The 26,184-nt window shown below is 39.6% G+C and overlaps 1 protein-coding gene across 1 annotated transcript; it reads right to left on the reverse strand.

Annotated features, from left to right (window-relative positions):
• Nucleotides 1-1,068: 1,068 nt before the first annotated feature.
• Nucleotides 1,069-22,539, reverse strand: SNX31 (sorting nexin 31; the record flags this gene model as incomplete). Its single annotated transcript, XM_079299558.1, is given in 17 exon segments — nucleotides 1,069-1,264; nucleotides 2,255-2,345; nucleotides 2,589-2,615; nucleotides 2,619-2,642; nucleotides 2,646-2,683; nucleotides 4,482-4,546; nucleotides 4,776-4,852; nucleotides 5,423-5,450; nucleotides 6,352-6,414; nucleotides 7,312-7,399; nucleotides 9,040-9,133; nucleotides 12,000-12,110; nucleotides 21,061-21,072; nucleotides 21,074-21,126; nucleotides 22,135-22,168; nucleotides 22,170-22,252; nucleotides 22,377-22,539. Coding segments are annotated over 17 exon segments (1,128 nt in total). The 3' UTR covers nucleotides 1,069-1,187.
• Between the last annotated feature and the right edge of the window lie 3,645 nt (nucleotides 22,540-26,184).

The following is a 26,184-nucleotide window of genomic DNA, read 5'->3' on the forward strand; positions in this document are numbered from 1 at the left end:
TGGTGTATAAAATAACAGATACCATTCCATACTATCACTGTTTAAAGCAAGAGCATACTGTGACTTGCTTTAACAGCTCTATTCTAATTATCAGCTTTAATTTTTTTAGCTCACTGAATTTTGTGTCAGCAGCCAGACACAGCTGATAAGCTCAGTGATTTTCTGTTGCCCCATCCAAGGCTGTTCTTCTCACAAAAAAATATTTTAAATATGTTCAGGTCAGACCAATAGCCTCAAGCCCATAGAGTGACATGGAACTTAGTCCTTGCAAATGCTTTGCCACAGCAAAGCCTTTAAACCACATCCTTTGGTCCCCAGCATAGATACAATTCTAGTCAGAAAATGTTGTCTCTCTTAATGTCAAGTGCAAGTTATCTGTGAATGCTGAAGGCCACACCTAACCTAGAATCTCATCTCCAGCAGTAACAAGTACAGAGCACTTAAAAGAAAGGGGCCAGAGAACCCACTACACAGTTTAATCAATTTGCTTATTGAAGAGCAGTTAGTGATTGGTTTTTATGGTTTCTGAAGACACAGCAGCGTCACTTTTTTTTCTGAATTCAGATTTAGTTTTTAGAAATATTTTTCTTTTAGAAATATTTTTCTTCAGCCAATCACACACTGTAATAGAGGTATTTATTTTAATTCACTTTATGTTCATTCAACAAATTACTTGAAAGAGCAACATCATTTAGCCATTCAGGAACTATCAGCAATGGATACCAATTCCTGCAGATGAACTTGAAATTGCAATTTTTATGAGATGGGAATGTCCTGTGGATGGTATGTAGTGTGTCAGATTTTCCAAAGGGGTATGATTCCCAACCAGAGGGAAAAAAGAAATGCACAAACAATCCTGGTGTGGAATCTAAGTACAACTCCGTAAAATATATCACCAGGTGCATACAGATAAATACCTGATCTCCATATACATTCTGTCTCTCTGTAAATTTCAGATGTCTCATTTGGAAACACTTGCAATAAGCAATAAATTGAAGCAAGTTGTTGAACCATCAAGCTAAAATAAATTTTTTTATTCAGACATGTTTTTTGCATTCTTCATCCTTCTTTTCCTGCCCAAAGAAGTTCTTAGTAAATTTTTTAGAAGTGTACCTAGCCAGTAAACAGAGGTTGGGCAAAACAACACAAGCAAGAACACACTGTATTTACAGGTTGGACACTATTTCTCACTCACTAACCTGTTTTTGTTGGTTGCTGGATTTCTTGCTATTTTCCATATATTCAGGCATCTTGATCTCCAGAACTGATTGACAAATGTAAATTGAGAATAAGCTGAAATGCTCTTCTTAGTACAGTAATAAAATGTGCTGAGAACATCAGCATTCAGTTACACCCAGCAGCAACAATGTAAGAAATGAACTGGCAGAGTGGCCCTTCTCTCATAATTCTCTGTTTTAGTACAAGCTGCTATCAACAGCTGATTAGTTACATAGTGAATGCTAACCTTCATAATTAAAAGTTTACTTCCATTAGAAATAAATTTAGAAATAAAGAGATCCAATCTTTCCCAAGACTAAAATTGATCTTCTGAATCAGTTACAGTTTAAAGCTATGAAATAACATGCTGTTCATTTCCTCACTGCTCCTTCTAATCAGCATGGGCCTAAAAGATTAACATGGTCCTTTCTTTTTCCTCTTCAGACTTTTTCAGTTTGCAAAGTCTTTACGTATCACAAGGTTAAACAAAGACATTAATAATGCTGGAAATTAATTTTTAAAAATATCATATATCTAAACATCCTTCCATCCTGAAAGGCCCACATAAAAGATAGAAGTATTTTAGCTATGAATCAGACTTTTAGTTGATTAACACTTTTATTTAAAATAAAAAATTTTCTCTGTGTGAATGTCACAGATCTCAATTTGGTCTAGCATTGCAGCAGATGGAGCAAGCAAGTAAAGTGGGGAAAAATTGAAAGCCAGAAATGGATACAACAGGGTAGTGCAGAACATACAAAAAATTATACCATCTATATCCTTTATCATACTCAGAAAAAGTCAAAGTCAAGGAGAGAGAATGTAAAGCCTACTATTAAAGCTGACATGATAAACCTTCTAACATTCAGAAAATTATTTCAGTAAAACTGACCAAAGATGTGCTTTATAGTCAATTAATTCTGGACTGAAATTTTGGAATGTGCAAGATACTTTTCCTCAATGATACTGCTCTCAGCAAGGTTGTAAGAGTGATAGAGTAGCAGCCTCATCTCATATTAAATAAGAATTCCTATACCAACACACACACTCACCATTTCTTGGCCTTTGGCTGCCTTCATTATCTGTTCTGATACCATTTTCTTCAAGCAGCTACTGAACGCAAAGGTCTAAAGAGGATAAACCAGAGAACTTTCTGATTTTTTCCAAATTACGCACTTGACTCTTTCATTCCTTCTCCAGGAGGAAATTACAGTCCCTAACTACTGAACTATCATTTTCCTGACTCAGTTAATTTTACCCTGTTCTTAAGTAACAAACGAGCTGCAGTTCCTTATGGCTGAGCCTCAGCATGACTAACCCTGTAAGATGACATTTTCCTCTGATCCTTTCCTAAAAGGATTGAGAAATAACCGTTTTGTGTACAAAATTATCCAGTTTCATGTGCCTGAGTCATTGTACTCAAGTCAGAGCTCCAGTGTGTCTTCTTTGGCTTCCTTTGTATACCCTGGAAAAACAAACAGAAAAATGAAACAAAAACCCTCCAGCCAATGAACAGGGGGAACAGCTAAAAACAGCATTAATATGTTCAGCCTTAAATCAGAATCAGTCAAGTAGGTTCGTTTTACACAGTATACAAATAAAACAGCTGAAATCTCTACCAGAACACTTTCCTTGTGGGATGGAGCAAGTGGGAGGTAGGAAGGGGGAGCCTTTGCAAGCACATAAAGCTGGCTAAAGCAGCTATTTTGCTTCCACAGGAAACTCAGACTTCCTACTTCCAGAAGGAAAGGGGCAGGTAAAGCAGGACATGGAATGCTAGGAAAGAAAGGAAGCAGAGTAAAGCAAGATGTTTCACTGCACTAAAGGCTGCCAAGGGAATATATTTCAGAATAGGTTTGAGAAGAATATGGACAAGTGGAAGAGATTTAAAACACATCACTGCCTTTTCCCCAGACATTCCAACCTTATTTTTCATGAAGAGGAAGCGAGTGTAGAGACAAAGTTTTTGAGTTATTCATGGGTCTGGGTTTTCAAAGAGACAAGAGCAGTTGTTGGCTGCTGTAAAGTTGTTTTTTGCAGAAATGCGTCAGTCTCAAAGGCAAAGAGTTCAGAATATTAAAGTCCGTGCTAAGATTTTTTGGCATAGAGTCCCAAGCAGAAGAAGCAGCAGCAGCTTCCTGGCATTTCCTTTTTGTCCTCTGGGTGGTGATAATGGTGATGATGGTGGTAGTGATGGTGCTCTCTCACCCCAATACAGGGGATTTTATTAATAAATCATCTAATGAACTAAAAGCACAAACCTAAAACATTCCGTCTACACCGACTAGAATCTTAATTTTAAAGTGCGTAGGTAGTATCTTAATTTACACATGTAGCTCTATCTATTCACGTAAATTGTTCTATCTGTTCTAACTAGAAAATGTAAGCAATGTTCTTACTATGTTTTCATTATGTCTGGGGCTAAGTGTCTGAACTTTTAACTGGAATTTAGGCTGCTTGAACCTTTGCTAGATTTTAGAGCTTTTTACTCTCTTAAGGCACTTATAGTATATTCTTACTTAAAACTAAAACTTAAACTCTACTTCATATCTGTGTGGCTTAATAATATTTCTAATAACTTAACACTAAAACTTACTACTCCTGGACTCCTACTTCGTGTCTGTGGGGCTTAATATATTTTGATTTCTCTAAAGGCTTTAATTCAATCCCTGCATTCTTCTTTCTCTCTGAGGGACTCCGAGAGGTTTCTATTTACACACTCCAACAAAAAGTCAGCAAAGTGCTTACAAGAAAAGTAACCTGTCAAATTCTTGACCTGTTGATTTTAAAGCTGACCTCTAATTTGGTTAATAGGCAGCATCATGCAGCAGCTAATCTCATCACTGCCAACATGAATGTCAGCTGAGCAGCTTTCTTCTAGATAGTCACATTTAAAAGAATCAAACATCAAGCTGTATGTACCATGGAACTGTATTTCTCAAACCTGCATTGAGAGCTGCACCAAAAAGACAGAACTAACACTCTTTCCTCCAGAAAGTATTCCCAATACTCTTTCTTCCAGAAGGACATGGGTTCACACAATAGGTCAGTGTTTGATTCAGAGAATAGTGCTCATAGTCCAGAGTAAGAAGCTTGATTTTTAATTTATTTTTTTTAACAGGATATGATGAGATGGGTCTTTTGGATGATTAGCATATATGATAATAGTAAGAGATAAAACTAATGTAAGAAATACTGTGAACAACAGCCCAGCTGTTTGAATTTTCATCTGGTTGCCTAAACTGAATGACAAACTTTTGCACCTGAGTTTTGCAGAGAATAGCATTCAATCAAATACTTCTTGCCATCTCTTGAGATCCAGCTCATTCTATTGGGAATTTTAAAAAACATTAGCAAGATGGGAATCTCCTTTTCTATTTGGTGGATCAGTATCTGACCAGGAGATGGGAGACCTGGGTCTCTAGTTCAAACGACTCCACAAAACCATGTTCTGTTTTTGAAGTCACAGCCCCCAGTATAATCTCTTTAAAGAACCCACTTCTTTGATCTGTTTTGATTGGTTTTTTAAAATACTGTTTTACCTTTGCTTTCCTTACATTTTTTGTGGAAATTGAAGTTCCTGCATCTGCTCATCTGTTGGTTTAACCCAATTCCTCTTAACTTCTTGGACTGCCTTAAAAGAATTTTTTAAAATAGCAGAAAAACTCAGCAAAAACTTATTTCCTTTCACATAAACATTCAGAAATGCATAGAAATAGAAGGCTTGTAGTTTATATTGGTTTTTAAACAAAGCCTTTGATTTTAGGACAAGTTCATTCTACACTGTCCTTTCCTCATGAATTAATAGCTTCCAAAGCTGTGTGCAGGTATACAACTCAACAAACCTACAGTTCACCTACATGCTCTCATATGATGGCAGAGCCTGCATATCAGGAACAATAGGATACATATATCACCATGAAAATACAGTGGATAGATACTGAAATATGTCCTTTTTGAATAATATTTTTGCCATGCATAAGCCATAGGTGAGTTAGAATCTCTAATACAAGGGTTTGAAGGAGAAAAAAAACCCAAAACACCAAAATGCTCCCTTATCAACAACAGCTATATCCAGCACTTAGAAAAGTGACATAAATATGTGCCAACAATAACCATTTATAAATATGTCAAGAATTTGTATAAAATATTAAATTAATCTGGGAAAGGTAATATTTAAGATTACAAAGCCCTTTCATTTTATCTGCATATGTAGCAAGTTCAGTGAAATTCTACAATACACCACCAGTGTATTGAGAGAAGGATCCATTCAACCTTCCCAAGCCAAAGGATAAGTAAAATAAGTAATAAAACATGAAGAAATTCTTCTGTTGAACAGTTGTTTGAATTTTTCAGCGAAATAAAATGGAAGTGCAATCCAGAAAGATTTCATTACTTACCAGATTAAAACACACCAAACTAAACAACAGATGTGATCTTGAAGTGTGTCCTGTACTCATTTTTTACCATTGTAGTGAAATGGAAATAAGCTGGGGTCAGGTTATCCAACTCTCCACTGATTTTGGTGGTACCCAGCACGTAAGTTACAATATAAAACTAGCACCTTTTCCTCCTTTTCTCAAACAGCTCTGGGTTTCTTTACAGGGTAGTTGGTAAGGCTCCTAGAGCAGCCACTGCCATGCTGCAGAACTGGCATACAGGACTAGCCTGAAGCCAGGGAGGTGCAGCACCAAGTGCTGTGGAGCTGCAGCAGGCTGAGCTCAGTGCAGCAGCACAGCAAATTGAACTCTCAGTTATCCACGTGCTGGGGGCACAGCTGGCCTGAGCCCTTTGACTTAAACCGGGGTAAATCTCCACAGCCATACGACTGAAGCAGCGCAGGCTCCACGGCCATTCATTCATTCATTCACGGACATTTCATTTGCACTGTGCTGGCCCTTGCAGCCCAGACTGCCCCATTTCCTATCCTGGGCTTGGAGCAGTGCTGGATGGAGAAGGATCTGCTCAGACAGTTTGCCATAACTGAGAACATGCAGTTCTTTCACTGAACTGCTCATTCTGCAGTTTATAAGGCACATGTAGACAAACAAAGATTATTTTAGAGGTTGAGCTCTAATGCAGTAGGTTTAAACCAGACAAGTTACCAGCATCAAACAACAGGTTTCTGTGTACCTTCCCTTGCTGCCACCAAAAGACATGGTCTGTTCTTCCTCTTCCACTCCATTCATTCTTCTGCTGCAATCAATACAACTCACTAAGCAAGCAAACATAGATTTTGTTGTTGTCTTTTTTCATTGTAGGTAGAAGTAGACCTGAGCATAACTGCAGCAGGGAGCCATTAGACTGGCCCTGCTCTGCTGCCTAACTGCCCCCTCAGGGCACTGACAAATGGGACCTTGGCACCAGGCTCCCCATCCCCAGGGTTTATCCTCACCCACGAGTCAGCATTACCATTTGCTGCACAAGAAACAGAGCCAGGGAACTGACTCAGGACACAAACAGGCAGTCAAAACCAAACCAAAAATAAAAAGCCAGTATTTTTAGACCAAGTTAGCTCCCCAGTCCAGTTCACCACTGTTTGCCCACACAATTCCACCAGCATAACAGAGGGATAGCCCAAGGAACAAGCAAATGAAAGGGGAAGAATACTCTGCTGTTTAAGCCAGGCCACTTACTAAAAGAAATGCTCAAGCTATGGCCTCAGGTATTATGGCTATTAGTGTATAGAAATGAGCACTTCAGATAAAAAGTAATACACCTCTGCCCAGAGGGGCAGCTTGCAACTCAGAACTCAAAGTTCTCTTCTGTATTGTTTATGGGTGTATTTTTATTTGTGGTCATTGCATTGTGCAAGTATAAATATCAGGAGGCAAGGAGCCACAAAACACCTCCCTATAGATTCTGAGAGAGGGAATAAATAGCTAGCTACAATAGGATCCTTCAGGGATCCTACAGTACTAAAATTTAAACATGCAACACCACAAAAAACACTCAATTAGAAATTGGCCTCAGAAAAAGAGAAAAACAACAATCAAGCTGCTGAAGCTTGAAGGCTTAAGTTGTTCAAGGGATTTTTTTCCTCTGCTTATATAGTCACGCATCTTAGTAGTTTCACTTAAGCTTCTTGCTCACCACTTTCTGATCCCAAGCTTACAGTACAACTCCTTCATGCTCTGAAGTCTCACATAAGGAAGTTCAAGTTCTGCTACTTTTTCCACCACTGGGGAAAGAAAAAAGCAGCAGAGACATTTGGTGAAGTCTAGTGAAATAGCTCAACTACTTTAATGTATCAGTTATTGCTGGCTAGCACTGTGCTTTTAAAAAAAGGAAAACAATACAGATTCTGAGGTAAAGTAAGCTAACAAGCTAGTTATCTTCCTCACTTCTCTGAGTCTTATCTTACAGAAAAGTCTGGGCTCTACTACTTACAGAATATATTTGCTCTCTGAGACTATGGACTTATAGGATAGTCTTCCCTCGAAACACAGCTAAGCATGATATACATTACAGAACACATGGATGGAAACTTCCAGAATTGGTGCTTTCTGAAACAGATCACCAGACAAGGTGTATAAAATGTCAAAGTAAAGCATGAAAAGCATGTTACTTTTCAGAGATCACTAGTTTTCTGCTTACTATTAAAAAAAAAAAAAAAAAAAAAGTCTAAAGGCCTAAATCTGTAAACACTGAATTTCAAACTGATAGCATGATTTAGCAGAACACTTAAACATACCTTTTTAAGCCTGTGAGAATCTGAACATTTTTTGGCAGTGGAATGTGGGTTACATTTGGACTTGATGTATTTGTGAAGATTATCAAGGATACATAGAAATGTAATCAACTGAAAAACTTTTCTATTCTCCTTTTTATCGGATCGTATCACAATACTAGGCAACAATAACTCCATCTGGAACTGCACTGGAAGATACATTTGAGATGTAGTAATTGCTAACTGTGTACTCAGAGGTACCTTTCACAGCAGAATGAAGAGGGCAAGGGAATAATAAATAAAATAGACACAAGCTGTAAAGGTCCTATGTTACTAAGTAAGCCTGAGCACCTTAATAAATTCAGTAGTAAATGGTCCTTCATTTTAAAACATTCAGAAGAGCAATTAAATCTCTATGACATTGAAAATACTGAAAAGCTAAATAACTGCAATACCTAATATAACTCCAGTCAACAGTAGAGACTGTTCACTGTCCTGATGTGGCCTGAGCCTATCCCAGTCACAGGTCTGGATCCTGCCTCACCCATGTATCCACCCACATGGGAAACAGGACATCAGCAGACCAATGAAGATGCAAAAGCCTCTTCACATTTTATGATCATAAAGACACTCACAATCCTGATTTACAACTTACTTAATAACACTGTGGTCAAACTTCAGTTACTGCCAGTTAAGAAAAGAAACATGTAATGATATAAAGGAAAGTAGAGACATTGTTTATAAGGATAACAAGAGAGCTTCCTGTCCTATTGTTAAACCCAGCATGTGATCTGTAAATTAAGAACTGTTTCATGTAGATATGGCCATCCCATTAAATGCCTACCTAGAATACACACTCAATAGCTTCCATGTGGTAAAGTTGCTACGTGACTTGTAAACTCAAAGAGATGATATTCATATGTGAAAGTCTTACCCCCATACCACCCTGTCTCTTGCCATACTTTGTTCCCCACTACCAGACTTTCCAAGAAGCAGGGGGAGAGAGCTGGAGGGAGTTTATCAGACCAGATGGGTCTTTTAACCTTAGCAGGATCATGCAAGCCTTGTTCAGATTTCAGAGTCAGTCACTGCAGCCAACAGCAACAATAACAAAAATCCAAGGGAGGGCTAAGTTAAGTGCCATGTAAAACCATCAGAGAGAGCTTCATCATCACAATTTTGAAAGAAAAATAAGCTAGAATATTTTATGAATTCTCTCAAAAGACCCACCTCACACAATATAACCTTCAAAAACAAAGGTCAGAAGCTTCACTATACGTTAGCATGAATAAGGAAGAAATGTTCAACACCTATTGATGTAACTTAACTGTTTTAAGTTTTCCCTTATGTCCCATTGAACTGCTCATTTTAAAGTAAATATAACCACTCCCATATTCCAGCATTTTCCAGTGAATTTGTGATGAGTTCCCAAAGTTTTAAAGCAATGTAAAAACGTAATAAAATAGAGTGTTTACTACTGTAATGCATTTATTTTCTAATGCAAGACATTTGCCTTGTTATTTCAGATCTTTGGTACTAAATCCTCAGATCCTGTTGTACAGTGAGCACTGTGTACTCTGAGTTAACATAACTCTTGAGCATCACAAATATGTGATACAAATAGGATTTGTGTGTTTTCCAGGCTGCTGGAGTTATCTTGTTTTTCTAGGAAATATCTAAATGTCCTACCCCTTTAGTGAAAACACCAGTCTTGTAGGGTTCTCTGTGAAGGTTTCTGACAAGAGCAGACTTGAGCTCTGTTGAACTTTCATTATCAACAGTGCATAAGGAGGAAAAACCCTATCTGGCTTGACATTTGGGCTGCTTTTAGTTTGCTGTGGCCTCTCTACATCTTCTCTGAAAGAGAGCAAAAGTAGCCCCAACAGAAAATGCAGACAATGTTTGCAGGACCCGCAGCACAATGGGACGGTGGGGACTGAAATGTCAGGCAGAGGTGAGTCCACTAACCACTGAATCTGATTGAGATAGTTGTCTTATTCTGGCTTAGGTTCTAGAAAACCAAAGCATAAGTTTAAACAGCCATAACCTAAAAGAATGTGGTACCATTGAAGCATTCCTAAGTTCCACAGTGACCATAATCTCCTGAGTTTGCTCACGAAAGTGGCATGGCAATTATAAGAAATCATGTCAGTCCTGAGAATACTATTGTAATAGCTGCTCTGGCAGAATGTGCAGCCTCATGCTTTGGTCAGAGAGAATCTTTGAGCATAAGGCAGAAGTGTCAGGTTTCTCTTTTTCAAAAGCATGCCAGTCCCAAAACACTTCAAACTATGTCACAGTGACAGCATTGTAAAGTCATCTTCACAGTTCAGAGAGGTTTCTCCAGCTATATCAGTGGGTTCAAAAAGCAGACATGTAGGAATGGCAAACACAGATCTCAGATTTAGTAGGATTTTGACTGGGTTTATTTCTTGAATCAAAGCACAAACTGATATATGTTGCCTGAGCACCAGAATATTAGAGAGTGAGGACTGTAAAATCTATCTCCATCACAAAATAACAGTGAATGTAGTAGCAATTTACAATGACAAAAGCTAAATAATTCCCAAAACTCCTATTTTATCTTTAAGACCACAAGAGAAGAAATGGTGTCTGCAGTGTTTTAACAAGTGACATTGCTTCTTTACAGTGTGACATAAACATTAAACATATATAAAAGTAATGTACAAAGCGATATACAACACCACTGTCTGGCTTGGAACTTACCATAACCCATTGCAAACTGACAAGTTTATCAAGCACAAATTACTAATGTTTTTTTAAAGTATATTAGAAAATCCTTTCATTACTCAAGGCCCTTTGGACAAGTATCTTGTCCAAGAATGTCTCTTATTCCTTCCACCCTATTAGCACCTACCTCTCTCTCCCCAAATCAGAATTCCTATTTCCCTGTCACCCCCAACGCTTTTTGCCTTTGGCGTCTCCCATCTCATGAGTCTCCTGTTGCAGGGTATCAGGCCAACTCTGACACTTATGTTCCCCTGGAAGAACTAGTCCCAGCATTGCTTCAGGTGGTGCAAACCCCACTGCAGAACAAAGACAGCAAGGGGTCACCTTGTGTTACCCAGTTTATGGTTCCTATGCACAGACAGTGTAAATTCTGAGGCTGGACTAACACACATCAGCTCAACAGAATACAGCAAACACGTGTTCAGCTCCCTTATACCCATGGCCAGTTGAGAACCTCCTTCACAAATTCAGATTGCAAAGGCACAGCAGAAACACGGTGCACACTATTCTGTATGGTGAGAGGAGATTTCAGGATCTCATGACAAAGAGCAGCACCCATCAGAGAGATGTATGCTTTGTTATTGCTGTTAGGATTAGGAAATGAGGACAACCAAAGAAGCCTTGCTTGTAGATACATGAATGCGTGAATACACAAAATAGGCAGAGCCACTGCTGCTCCTCCTCACCTGGCACAAGAAAACTCCAGCTGAAAGTTTCAAACACAAAACAGCCAGTTGTGTAAACAATATTTAGTTGCTACTGGTTGCAAATTGTAACTAGCGATTGTTTACTGTGTGTATTGCAACAGCTGCTACAGATATCCCAGAGCCAATGCTATAACTGCACCAGCACTGCAAACACACAGTTCCACAGAAAGCACCAAAGGAAAACAAAACAAATAAGAAGAAGCATGCAGAAAAAAGAGATGCATCAGTTGTACACTCAGTTTTAACAGCAGCTGCCACCCAAGACACAGGTGAAGATGTGATCATTTCTGACTTGAGTGTTGGAAAACTTTCACCCGCACTATGCCAAACCAAAGGCAGCTTAATTCTGAATGCATCCCTATGTATTTTCTGATTCTATCATATGTGAAGGAAACCTGCACTTGACAGCTAAATGCCTTAAAATCAGAAGTCATGTAAGAAGTTAATTGTGGACAATTCTAAGGACCCAAATTCTCATCTGCAAAACCAGCAATGCCCCCCAGCCCTCTGGTACAATAAACTCCTCAAAGCCCACAGAAAATACTCATATGTCTTCATATAAAGAGGTTTATCCTTTCCTAATTGAAATTATATTAATTTTTGTCCACTTCTCACAAATGGAAACTTTCAACAGAATTCCAAAAAGCCATTACCTGTAATATTCTTTCTGCAGTGTCTGATGACTGGATATAAAGTCTATCATTGCTGCCATCAGAGAGATAAACATCCAAAAAGGCTCTCTGGTTTTGGATCTTAAAAATATCCTGTCAGGTAGAAATGCAACACTGTTTTACTGTTTTCCATATTGCTGAAATTCTTCTGAAGATGCTGATGCTCCATTCCCTATTTATTAATGTAAAATAAACAATTGAGATTATATTTAACACACATAAAGTTACTAAAACTACTACAAACACTTGCAGATGACAAAAAATAAATATGTAGAACAGCAAATGGGAAGATACTGAAGAATCAGAGGAAAGTCTTTTTGGTGTTAAGTGCCATAGGTTTCCTAGTGTCTTAGTGTTTGTAGGCATGATGCAGACACTTCCAAGGAAGTAGAGACTCCAAAAAGAGGAGGTAGATACACAACTGCAGGTGAATGTTTAAAGACACAGTCTTGCCAAAAGGAAAAAGTGCATCCCTGTACCTACACCTGGGAAAATGCCTGGTGAAATAATGAGGCTACAGTACCTGAACAGACCAGAGCCACTGCTATGGGAATGCTGTGCAGTGCCAGTGCCCAAAGGTCCAAACTGCTGCACAGCAGGAGGGGGTGTCAAAAAGAAACTTGAAAACATTTAGGTCATGAGAAAACAGGTCTCAAATAAGTGACCTCAGAGAACTGTCCTATGTGTAGGCATAATAAATGGGTGATTTGCAATCTGGAAAACTAAAACACAGAAGCCAGATCCACTGGGTGTCAGCTGATAGAGTCAGACTAGAGGCAAAGCTCACAATTCTAACAGTGAGGTAGTGCACAGGAATGGGGTATTCTAAACTGGTTTTATATTAAGACTTTATATGTCCCTAAATGACTTTCCTTAGCTCATATTTAAAAAGTGCATGAAAAATCAGTTACTCATTTCAGGAAAATGGGGTCTAGTTCGAGAACACTCTTGGGATTCCATCTGGATCAGGTGGCAGAAACTCATCACTGCAGCTCCTCTTCCTGTTGACTGCCCTGTATCAGAAGACAGCAGTGGTCCTTCTGGCATTGGTGTTAATTGAGAAGAGGCACTTTCCTTGACAATCACAGCAGAAAAAAATGCTGGAATTGTACTAACTGCATGCAACATTAAATTTTAGTTTCTTGTATCCACCTTTGCTAGCCTGGCAGAAAACATGGGAGGGTTCCTGGAAACTCTTAGGTTTCAAGTACTCTTGGCATCTTTTTGCAGAGTCTTCACGGTGTCTATATACAGGACCATCTCCCAAGTCCTGCAAGGTCAGCAAGAGGGGGGTGGCAGAGCTGACATTTACACTGTGTGCTCTATTACCCCTCTTTGGATAATCTGGAGAACATCCTAGGATGCATGACTCCAATTAACTGATTCAGTTCAGATTGGTAACTTATTTTTTTCAGTCAGAAAAACTATACAAGGATAAACAACAAGTGTTGGTTTGGGGGTTTTTCCTAACAGCACTGAAAATTAAGAACCTGTTATATAAGTTTGTAGAATGATATGTGGGGAAAAATTGAGGAAAGCCAAAATAAAACAGTCTTTCTTATTTAAACAAATTTTCATGACACCCAGTATTTCACCAATCTGCATACCCACACACCTGTTTCCATGTATTAAGGAATAAAAGAATCCCTTCTCAAGGCATTGAGTCCTTCTAGGGATTTAATCTTTATTCCCAAATCTATTTATTTCTTCTCCAGGAGACAGATCTAGTTGTTCCTATTAATTAAAATAAGTACTACTTTTCTTCTGTGAAGATGCAAAAGCCCCTCTGTCTCTTACAAAGAGGATCATCTGCTGTGCTTTCTTGACTGCTTTACAATTTTCCTCACATGGGAAGGAGCAGATGCTTTCTCACAAATACCATGGTGCACATATTTTGGTATGAAATATTTCAAATGTGATAAAAATGTATGTGAAGTGCAGAACAAACATGGCATGCAAACATCAGGATGAGATAAAGACCCACCCCTCATTATCAACTCAAGGAGGAGCAAGCAGGTCACTACAGAGCCAGTTTACTACCTGGGGCTCAGCAGTGCTGGGGGCTTAAAAAGGCTCAAGTACCAGAATAAGTGCTGCTGGGTGTGTGCTGGCCATGATGGAAGCTCCACAAGGAAAGTACATGGAGGGCTTTATGCATCTACTCTTCCCAGATCCTCAGTGCCACCCCTGCAGCTTTTCCAACCTGGAGACAGAGCACCTCATCCACTGTAGCAGCCCAGGCTGGCAGCACAGAGGTCACGTTAACCTCCTGCCACTCCAAGGGTGTCCCATCTGGCAGCACACCACCCTCCTTGCCACCTCTCTACTCAGCAATCATGAGGGGGAAAAGACAAGCATGATTCAAGGTTTCAAGCTACTTCCAAGTAGTTTGAGTTCTCCAAGAACATTGTGCAACGTACTAGTAGCAGATTAATTTGGGGATCTTAAAAAAAAAAGGATGTTAGAGGAAATAAAATCTCAGTTCCATCTGGAATACTCACATTAAGTATGACTGTTTATACTTAAACCAGTGGTTTCTGCAGCTGTCTTTTAAAAATGGGTTTATTTTATCTTATTTGATTCTACCAAACTACAGGCACAGCTTCACATCATGGCACTGAGGGCAAGTTCATTACTTATCTCCAACTTTTGATTGCTGTTATTTTTAAAAGGGCATGTAGTAATAGAACAAGGGTGAATGGATTTAAACTGAGGGTGGGTTTAGATAAGATATTAGGCTGAAAATCTTTACTGTGGGGCTGTTGAGACACTGGAACAAGTTTCCCAGGGAAGTGGTGGATGCCCCATTCCTGAAAGTGTTCAAGAACAGGGTGGGTAGGGCTCTCAGCAATCTGGTTTAGCAGAAGGTGTCCCTACTCATGGCAGTGGGATGGGAACTAGATGATCTTTAAGGTCCCTTCCAACCCAAACCATTTTATAATTCTGTGATTCCCTTAGTAAGGTTATGACACAGCAAATCAAAAATAAGAATCATCTTAAATTGTTGTGTTTGGGGATTCCCCTCCCACCCTTCCTTTTATTGCCTGCTTTTAACCCAGAAGGCAGAAACTCCATGCCAGAAACTCCACACATTGTTCAGTGTTACAAATATTTGTGTTTAGCCTCTTATCAGTGAAGTATTGTTGAGACCAAAGAAAATTACTTACATAAAACAAAAGGAGGAAACAGTGCAGTCTGTAAGGCAGAAGACAAGAGTTAAGTGAAGAAATACAAATACAGACATGTCCCTAAAATAACACAACAGAATCCAGCACAAGTTTAATACAAATACAATAGAAAAAACATTTACCAGTGTCAGCAATGATCCATTCAGTAAGTGCACATGGCAGTCCTAACCACTTCCAAATAGGATGGAAATTTCTTTTTAAATAAATTTGCAGCAAAAGCTCAGATTTTGTCTCAAGCAAGTATTTTAGTTTTGGAAAGAGCACTAGAGTCTTGTCTACTCAAAATAGGCACCGACATAAAAAAACCTTATGTTTTGGCAACAGTAGATGTCCACTAGAACTATCCATGTTTCTTACACTTTTCTCCTGAAATTCAGAAACTTGCTATGTAACTTGAATTGGACACTTTCTTAAATCCCTTAACATTGTTCGAATATCCCCTTAACATTGTTACTTACCTATAGAAAAATCTCCTGAAACACCTAAAGCTGCTGTCTGCTACCCCCTACTCTGTCCCAGTAGTTTAAAGCACAACTCAATCATTAACATAGGAATACAGAATAATACAGAGCTGGGAAGGCATTTTCTTCGGATTTCAGTTTTGATGAAAAAAAGAAAAGTTTTCATAAAGAAAGAACACCAGAAACAAACAATAAACCACAAAAAAAAAAAAAAAAAAAAGGAAAGGAATGGAAACAAACAAATATCTCATATATATATATGTTTATAGGAAAGAAAGATATCTAGATATCTTTTTATTCCTCCCATTTTTCCTTTAGAGTACTTAAAGTTTAGAGATTTTGTTTTCTGAGTCAACCAACCTGAATCCTCTGGAAGCTCTCAGTGGATCTGTTGCTCAGCTGAGAAGCATGGACCACAAAAGGAGAAAGGATGAGAATGAGGTCCTTATTACAACATATTTGAAAAGAGCAGCAGGTCAGGAAGACTGAACTGTATCTTAACATTGAAACAAAAACAAAACAGACATCCTTGAGTTAAAACACTTCAGAGCTTTCTATGCCAGAAACCTTCCCCCTTGGCCAGCACACAATTTAAGTCTGAAAGTAAAAGGAATTTCCCATATGAAATTCAGATGAAATTCACTTCTGTGTCCAGCTGCACTTTTGAAATAGAAGTTAAATAAATAAGAAGCACAACCTAGTTTGATATGAACAAACAGCACTTTTAGAGCAGCGCTGAAATCCAAGATACTCAGTCTTCTGTTTGTGTACACACACATCCAAACACATTTGTGAATTACTGAGTGAGAGTTCCAAACATGCATTCCTCCATTGCTTGCACAAATGGTGTGTTGCAAGGTCAGGGAGCAGAGATTGCAGGGTCAGAGACAGGGGCTCTAGCGAAGAAAATGCAGCCTGTGATCAGAACAGCTTTGATTCTGGTTACATCTGCAGATCTCTGGGTCACAGTTTACTTATATTTCCAATACATATATACCATGACTCTCATATGGTATTCAATCCTTTTCCTCATGCTTGCTTTTCAAAAAGAAAACCACCTTATATCAGAGTCCTTTGGTGAAGAACCACATAAAAATGCTACTTTTTGCCTCTGATCAGGCTCTACTCTGTTCTATTTGCTCAAGTACACAACTTTTCATCTGTCCTTTCATCAACACCTGAATCCTTTTCCTCATGTTAGAGGCTGCTGCTCAACACATGGAAAAGGTCAGCCTCCTAGATTCCCAGCTCCAAACCTCTGCCCCTTCAAGGAAACATGTCTCAATTCCATCCATAAGTGCATAATGACTGGCTATCCTCACAGCTGCATCCTGAATACACCACATTATTGCATGGATTCCCAACACAGGCAGACCATAATCTCAGGTTTCATTCAAGGATATAGATGAGCTGCATGAAAACGAAACTGATAGGGATATATGTACCAGCTGATACTGCCTTTCTCCTGATGAAAAAGGAGAAGATGCAACACAGTCACAAGGTTTCCTCTTGTTAGTGGCTTCTTGGAAGAACCACAGCGTTTGTGTTTAGGAACTGGAGGTAGTAAAGGATATTCTGAATCAGTGTCTCCAGCTTGGTCATTGTTCAAGTTTGTGGAATCTGAAAGAGTGGAAGGGCAGGGGTGTTAGGGGTTAGGTTGTTCAACTCTATGTTCAACTCTACTACGTGATAGTTTTGGTAAATAATTTAGCAGTGTTTGTTTTGAGCAAAACATCCCTTCTATTAAACTGTCTCTCATTGTGTTGAGTGTTCTGCTGTCCCCTGACATCTCCTCCTGTGAGATAAGTTACTGGGGCAACAGTCAGAGTATGCCTGCTGTAATCTCTGCAGCAGGAAAAGATGGTGCCAGGCAAACAAAGGTACCTGGAAAGCCACGTTAGCCTGCATGGGCTTGTTCCAAACTTGGAAAGATGGCCCTGTTAGATATGGCTGGGAATGCAGCTGGTCAGTGTGATGCTGAGTGCAGACACAACGAGTCATGTCAAACAGCTGCAGGAAAGCCATGGTCCTTGCACAGCACTCCCACTCCAGCACACACTTACAATCCACTTCAGAAGAAACACAAGACAAGGACCAAAACAATCTTAAATTGAGTTTGATTTTTCCCTTTGCAATTGTATTTTAGTCAGTGACACATACAAATCGCTTCACACAGAAGCTCAAATACTGCTGTTTAAGGCAAACCAAGAAAATTAAGTAAGTACTAACTTACTCTCTCTTAAGCAAGTATTAACTTCTCTCTCATAATGAGAGACATGAAGGTGAAAAATAGTAACTAATAGAATTTTTAGGGGAAAAAAGCATCCCAATCCTAGCAAGCTCGTTCACCTGTTTTCCCATATTTTCATTCTATTAAAAAGGAAGGTTTCTATTATAAAAGCTGCACTGGTTTGACCTGCAGACATATGTGTGCTCAATAAATTGCTGTGGTGGCAGGAAAGTGTCCGCTTTCTGTTCATCAGCACCTGCAGTGCAGTCCCTCTGCCTCTTCTCCCACATCAGCTGCCAAGTTGCTATCACAGGTGTATGCCAACTTGTTTCAGATTGCCAAGACTGATTACTCAAGGCCAGTCCATGCCATTGACAGAAAAGGAACATTATATATACGGTTTTTTTTAAAATACTTTTTAATGTTTTAATTATTTTTTTTATTCACTAGTCATCCCTTTTGCAATATGAGATGAGCAAGTCTGGAATAATGCTTGATTTTAACACTATGTATCAGTAACACAGAAACATTCACTGTTTTCCCTCCTGAGAGACAGATCGGATGCTAAGTGCTGCCTACACATCTTCAACAATGGGAAAGAAAAAAACAGCACAGAGGTGCTTTGAGAATGGACTTCACTCTGTGTCTTTCAATGCTGTTGGAGAAATTTTGTTACACTGCCATAAAACATCTCTCAAGTCACAGTATGCTAATAAACGCTGGAACATGCACAACTTTGCTCAGTGAGATTCTTTAATTGCCAAAATGAATATTTATTCAACTGTCAGTCGCACCAATAAAAGGCACTGTGCACAGGTAATGACAATTAATGCACTCTTGTCTTTCACAGAGTTATTTGATCTCTATTTGGAGATTATTCTTTAAAATAATGAAAGAACACACAAAGCACTACTGCTGTTTGTACTATGAATCAGCATATGTAAGCACAACCATTTTAAGTTTTAATTGTAAGCAAATAAAGCTGTAGAACTACAGTCTTTGCCAACCAGGACACCTAAACATAGCTTAGTAAAATCCATTGTATTGTGGAACAGAAATTTGGGTTCATTTTAAGTCTTGGGAACGTACTGACCTTGCACCAACATTTAAAGAATAATTCTGTGCCTATCTTGACCTCTACAAAATAATTGACTGCTTTTGGTAGCACAGTCATCACATGCCTTTATAAACCTACACAGGTGTACATAACTATTTCTGTGGGTGCTCTAAGAGAAATCCACAATGTTGTCATGCCAAAAGATATCTTTAAACCCTGGAAACTGATATTTTGAAGAATTATTTCCTGACAGAACTTTGTAGAAGAAAAGTCAGTTGGCAATGTTTGACAACATATTGCAAACATTCCTGATGGATTTAACTTTCTTTAGCAGCCCCGTTAACAGTCTCATCAAGACTAATTAAGGCTCAGCAGTAATTACTGGGAGTCATCTGTAGGGCTATAGCAGGCATTAGATCAGAACTAAAGAGATTGCTTCTCACAACAGAAATCAAAAGTCATTCACTGTCTTTAGCACTCCAGTAGGTCTGAATTTAAGAGACTGTAATTAAACAGTATCTTTTTATTTTCAAAGTATGTAGGAAAACCTTCCAGAATTTGTTAGGAATACTTATTCATACCATTTTCTATAGCCCTCCTGAACTCCCCTTACATACCTTAGTCACACATAGCAAGTGAAGAGCCCTTGAGACACAAACCTCTTATTTGGTCTTTCAAAACACCCCACTTCAAGTGTGAACAGTTCACCTCAAGCAAGGTTACCACAGAACACCAAGCACTTCCCAGCAAAGCAAACCACAGCATCCCCTCCCTAAAAATGCTGCAGAGTCCTACTGCACCCACCTGCTCCAAAACACCACCATTCTCATTAGAACCACAGCAATGTGAAAGGAGGAATAGAAAAGGGACATATACAAGCACAAGTTATCAAGGCTCCAAGCCTGCCAAAGAAAGATTGTGGGAGCCCAGGGCATACCCCTGGCCTCCTTGGGGGTCTCAAAACCCCTCTGGCAAGGGTCTCAAAGACCTCTGAGTGAGACCCTGGTGTCACAGGCGCTGAATTCTAACCCCTGAGGGAAGTTGTCAGCACAAAGAGAATGGAAACAGGTCACCAAAATTAGTGAAGTGTAAATTAGATTGTTAGAACGTAGATAAATAGGTTTTTTGAATGTTTATGATAAGGGACACGTGGCCAAGATGGAGAATTTGGGGGGTGGACACCTTTTCCTCCTTCTTCTCCATGTCATCCATGTTGGGTGACACATTGGCACTTTTAGATTGGATGGAGTCAGGGCTGGACCATTTAATAAAATTGTACTGTATTGGTAAAATTTTGTAAACATGTAATACATAGTACAAACTATATAAGATAAGCCCTGCCTTCACCAGGCAGATTCCACTATGGATGCCAGGCTGAGCAGACCCTGCTGGCCAGGCAAAAAGTCCCTGAGATAAGAGATAATAAACAATCCTTGGAACAAGAGAAAACCGTCTCCAGCAATCTCTCTTCAGCTGCTTCAGAGAAAACCAGGGTTTGAACCAGCTTCGTGTCCCTCTGGGGTGATCTCGGGGCAAAGGAGAAACCCCAGACTGGGACAAAAGATCACACATGCCATGGACCACATTTAAATGGATTTGAAAAGTCATCTAGGCTACAACAACCCAAATATAAGCCAGATTCTGCCCATTGCTACAATTGCAAGATAAGAGAACACATTTTCCCAGCAGTCATCAATACACTCATCAGTGCAAACCACTGACACTATCAAAAAGCATTTACAATTGCAAAATCCAAGAATGTGTGTAATCCTTCTATTGAGTTCTCACAAAGACTTCCCTGTGAACTGTTTAGAGGCAAAAGATTCATCAGATATGCCACAGAATATAAAAACAAAGCATGCAGTTCTTTCCATGTGAGAAACAAGTTTGTACATGGAGAAAAAAACAATAGCAATATTATTATTATTGCCACCCAGGCTTCACAGAGAGCACTGTCATTGGAACTTACTGCTTTACAAGGCAGAGAACACAATGCTAAGAACACAAGGAAATGAAGATAGCAAAGGAAGTCTTGAACCTGGGAGGTAGGATAATATTTCATCTCTTTCATATGGCAAACTATTTGGCTGAAAAATTCAAAACTTACCTGCTGTAGCTTTCAAAAAAAAAAATATGAAGACATCACTATTTGTAATATTTGAATCCAAAGTAACTGAAAAACAAGTAGAAAATGGGGAGGGAGGAAACCAAATGTAGCCAGCAGATGAAAAATATGGCCAGTGTCTCAAAACATGACAGTTGATTAGTCAGTGTTACTTTACTCATCTCTTGGTTTCTGCCCAACTGCCTTTATCAGTTTGTTAAATTGATGCTATGAGCAGGGCAAAATGCATGGAATGCTGCTCTTCTCCCAAAGAAAGAACTCAGTAAAGTTCTTGGCCATGTAACTCTGTGGTCACTCAAGGCTGGTAACTTCAAAAGAAATGAATACTCAAGTGAAAAAAAATAGAATAACCACTAAGTAAAACTTTAAAGACTAACTGTGAGTTTCTGTTTTGTAAGTCTTGGCACAAAATACCTGAGACCAGAGGCAACAAAACCTCTTTAAGCTCATCCCCCTGCACACCCATCCTTTCAGGTGGTTGAAATGGATGTTTCCTTTTTCCTTTTTCTTGGCTTATATGAAACTCACAAGACCTCTTCTAGGGATCTTGCAGACATGTCCTACAACACAGCACACAGCACTGGGATTTAACTTTTCTATAAACTCTTCCTGTAATTCTCACAAGTCTTCTTGGAAACTCTTGGAGAGAGGAGGTTCATGTTATGCTTCTATGTGCCCAAGTCCCTTTTCTGCCTCTGTCTTCTACCCACTGGGTCCCACATCAGCTCTAGCCCTTGTGGAGCAGCAGGGGTAGGTGGCTTCACTCACTGATCCAGAGGGATGGAGAATGGACAGACTGCAGTATGAAACTGCACTCTCGTATTTTGGGAAACCTGCAGAAAGGCAACTGCTTCAGAAATTAGAGAAATATGACACCCTGATGTTCTAAACCTGGTGAACCAACAGCCAGCACAGGGCTACAATGTTTAGCCCCAGCATTTTAGATACACCCTAACTCATCTCAGTAAGGAAGGCTGCAGTCACAGTTGGAGACATATCCTTGAAGGTTTAAGTCCTACATATGGAAGTTGATGAGGTTGTTATAGCCAGGCTCACCATTCTGAAGATACTGCTCCAGCTGTGACTGCCTCTCTCTCATCTGCCATTGGTTTGGTCATTGTCAGGTAAAACTTTGGATGGAAAGCAGGCACAGATCTCCCAAAATGCTCCTCAGCTGCAAGACAGACAAGGAAGGCTAAAGAAAAACAGTGAAGTACTCAGAGTTTCCAAGGAGCTTTCAGTGCTCTGTTGTTCTGACAGCAAGACATGATGTCCTGCAAAAGGAACAGGGCACCCACTCAGAAGCTCCCTGATAGATCTCAGGATCCACAGCAAGGGCAGAGCCTTTTTCAGGGCAGCCACCAGAAGACAGCCCAGGTGAGTAGCCTCTTTTGATATGGGGTCCCCATTTTTCACTGTCTCACCACTTCTGAGCTCCTGCTCCAAGCCACGAAAGTTCATATTATACTAACCTTATCAGCTAGGTCTTATACACAAACAAATTCTGACTACAGACATCTTCTCTTTCCAGTATGTCCATACAGGGTTTCTTTGTTCTATACCCACAGAACTACTTTTTTTATGAGCTGTTAACTTCTGTCCTTGACTTGTGCTACTTCAGAGGCTTTTACTGTTTTGTCTGTGAGAGGTCATAAAAGTTATTGGATCATCTAACAGGGAAGAAAAACCACAAAGCCCAACCAAACCAAACCAACAACAAAAAACCCAAACCCAAAAACCTTTAATGAATACAAAATATCTGAAAGTTTTATTGTTCCTCCAGCTATTAAACTGGCTAATATGGGCATAATGCCTCTGTACAAATCCTACATCATCTATTAACAGACCTGGAAGTCCTAGAAAACCACAATTACACTATTCTACAATTGACGTAAGAAGGCTTCAATTGGTTTGGACAGTGTTTGGTCACATGAAAGGATAAAAACTCTCTACTATATCCAAACACTCTCAAGAGAAGGATAAAATATGTTTACTTTCTCAAAATGCACATTACTAAACACAGCAAAATACAGCAAGTTTGCCTAGAAACATTTTTTAACTTAAATCAAAACAGTGTGTCATCTGATCAGTAAAATGAGACTCCCTACAAAATGTGGAGACATTACTACTAATTAAATTTATGCACCAGTATTCAATTCAGCAATTAGTGTCATTAAATCATGTGAAAGATGACATTTTCCCCTCTGGCCCTTGCTGCTTAGGTCTTTCACATGACTCCAGCAACTGAAGTATGAAGGAAAAAAGTTTATTACTGCAAGAATTAGCAATACCTTTCCTTTTGTTGGCTAAAACCAGGAGCAAAGCATAGAATCACAACTCTATGCTGTTTTCCCTATGCTGGCAACACATCAGCATTTCCAAGGTCTTGATTTTTAGATATGATGTGTGAATTGCTCAGAGACACAGCATAGAAGAGTTAGATAACACACATGCTTTGGTTTAATGTAAAGCTAACTACCATAGAGAGTGTAGAGTGGTTTTTATCTTCAAAGCCCTTCACATACATGATTTTCCTCCAGGGAAAACTTATCTCTGCTCTACAGGCAGGCAAACTGAGGAGACAGAGCAAGAAAATCTGCCAGGAGTCTGACAACCAGGTGGTTCTCTCTCTTCCTCTGTGTTCAGGCCATGCCTCACCTACAGAAAGTGGTGCTATCTGTTATCATCCCTTCACACAAACTGAGACTCTGGCCTACTTTAAAAAATAATTAATTAATCTCAGCACCAGCTGCTGAGTAAGTTTCTTGAAATGCAATCATGTGTCCCCAGGATCTGGGCTACAGAGAAGAGAAACTTCTTGCAACCAATTATATTTTTTCACATCCCTGGAATTAAAGGAAAATGTCCATAAACTTTAAGTGTGTATTTGTGTATGGTGCTGAAAGCCCAGATAGGATGTTCCAGCCTGGTAGAAGAGGTACTTAGTCTTCATCCAAGATTTCTACCTAAAATATATGGAATAACTTCCCTAAATATGTCAGTATTAAGATCTAAGAGCTACAATCTTCAAAAAGAGGAGTAAAGGAACAGGCCATAGTTGGCGCTGTTTCTTTTTCATCTTTCTGCAATGAACATTCTGCTCCCCAGCAGGAGATATCATCAGTTTCAACATGTATTGACCAAAATGAATTATCTCCTACTTAGTCTAGTCCCATAGGTTTGGATTTTGGTGTTAGTCCTGCCTATGATGTCTAAACCTGCTGTTTCATCCAGGGCCATGCTGGAGATGTGCAGATCAGATGAGATGTCAGACAGAATAACAGAAACAAAAGTGCTAAATTGTTATTGTTAAGCAGCTGAAAAACTGAAAAGCCAAATGCAAATATCACAACATCAGAAAAGCAGAAACCAAGAAGGGCCTGGATCTTCAGCAACTGTTTGATTTCAAGGAAATTCAGTGACATTTTTAAAGAACAAACCATTGTCCAGACAATCTCAATCCCACTCTAGAAGCTTCTGTAACCTGGTTGTGCAAGAGAACCTTACCTCTCCACAAGCAGAATAAAGAACTCTATTAAGGGTGCTCTGGTCAATGTGCAATCCCCAGAGAGCTCTCAGGAGAGAGCATGACTACAGCCCAGGACACTGCCTGCCTGTCCTTGGGTAAATCTAAGGCCAAAGCTTAGATCCTTCTAATGCATGTCCATCTGCCATCGACACCCCAGCTGGATGTGTCCTTTGCACACAATGGCTGCACAAATCTCAGTTCAGCAAGTGCAAACATCCCAACATGTGTGGGATTCATCCCAAGAAAAGGGAGACTGATCCTTCAGCTCTCCTTCCTACTGCTAATATTTAATAAAATATCAAGACAGAAGAGGAAAAGAAAACTGGATTGTTAGAGCAATCGAATGCTCTAGCTCCTAAAAGAAGAGGCAAAGGGAGAATACAGAGCCACCTCTGGACTCACTCTGGACAAAGTTCCATCTCCCAGAGGAAGGTGAAGGCTGTAAATCCTCATACCAACAGACACCTTCTGTCAATCCATAGCCAAGTGCCTGAGGAAGAGGAGAAGGGCTGAAGTTGCACCATCCTCCTCAGCATTTTTGCCAGTCCTACCTAAGCACCTCACTTTAAGTGAGATCTCTTTTAATAAATCATTATTGGTTGGTCACACTTCCCTCTCTATGATTTTCCGTGAGTCCTCAACTTAAAGCTGAGAAACCCCTTAGGAGGTGAGGCACCAAAGGGTTGCTCATAGTCAGTATATCTGCACCTCCCCATCCAACAGTGTGTCCAAACCATTGTGTGCTCCATCACCACACAGTGCCTCTGAACAGCTGCTCCCTTCAGACTGCCCTTTTTTAAGAGAACAACTGCTCTGGGAGGCAGCAAGGAAGCAGAGTCTGGGAGTGTCAAACAAGAGAAGCACTCTCAGACTAAAAGCTGATGGGTAGCAGGAAAATGCACAGCATAAGAAAAGGGGCAGATAAGGCACAGCCACAAAAGAGAATTGTGTCCTTTGCATCACAAGCTATGAGAGGAGTGTTTGGAGGTGGAATAGGAGAGCTTTGAAACTTGCTACCCTGAAAAGGGCACATCCAACACAGTAGCTCATCCAACAGATGCCAGAGACAGACCCTCCAGAGTAGTACTCAAGAAATACCCTCAAGTACAGCAGTGCAGAAATCCATCCATGAGGGAAGTTTATTTCTAATTTATATCCTTTGAATCACAGAATTGCTGCATCTGTGGGACACTGTGGTCATGATGTGATCTGGTCACATGTGGTGAAAATTACTTTATCCTGGAGTAAGACTTCTCATACATGTGCATTTTTCTACATTAACAGAGTATTTCAAGCAAAATAAGCAGAACAGAATATAATAATTATAGACAAGCAACCTCACAGAAGAATAGGGAAGGCAATTAAGAGACAACAGTGTAGTTGTTAACTTCAAGACTGAGTGTAGGAGCTGCCAATAGCAGAAATGAAGGAACTGATAACAAAAATCAGCTAACAAGTTCTAAAGACCAGCAGGAGGCAAACTCTCAGTTACCAGGGATGCAGAGAAGGGAGCTATTTTGCTGAGAGCACTAATGATGTTGAAACCTGTTGAGCAAGAAATAGTAGGCCTTTCAAAA

Source organism: Erithacus rubecula (assembly GCF_903797595.1).
Source record: "Erithacus rubecula genome assembly, chromosome: 3".
In the NCBI taxonomy this organism is placed as follows: Eukaryota; Metazoa; Chordata; class Aves; order Passeriformes; family Muscicapidae; genus Erithacus; species Erithacus rubecula.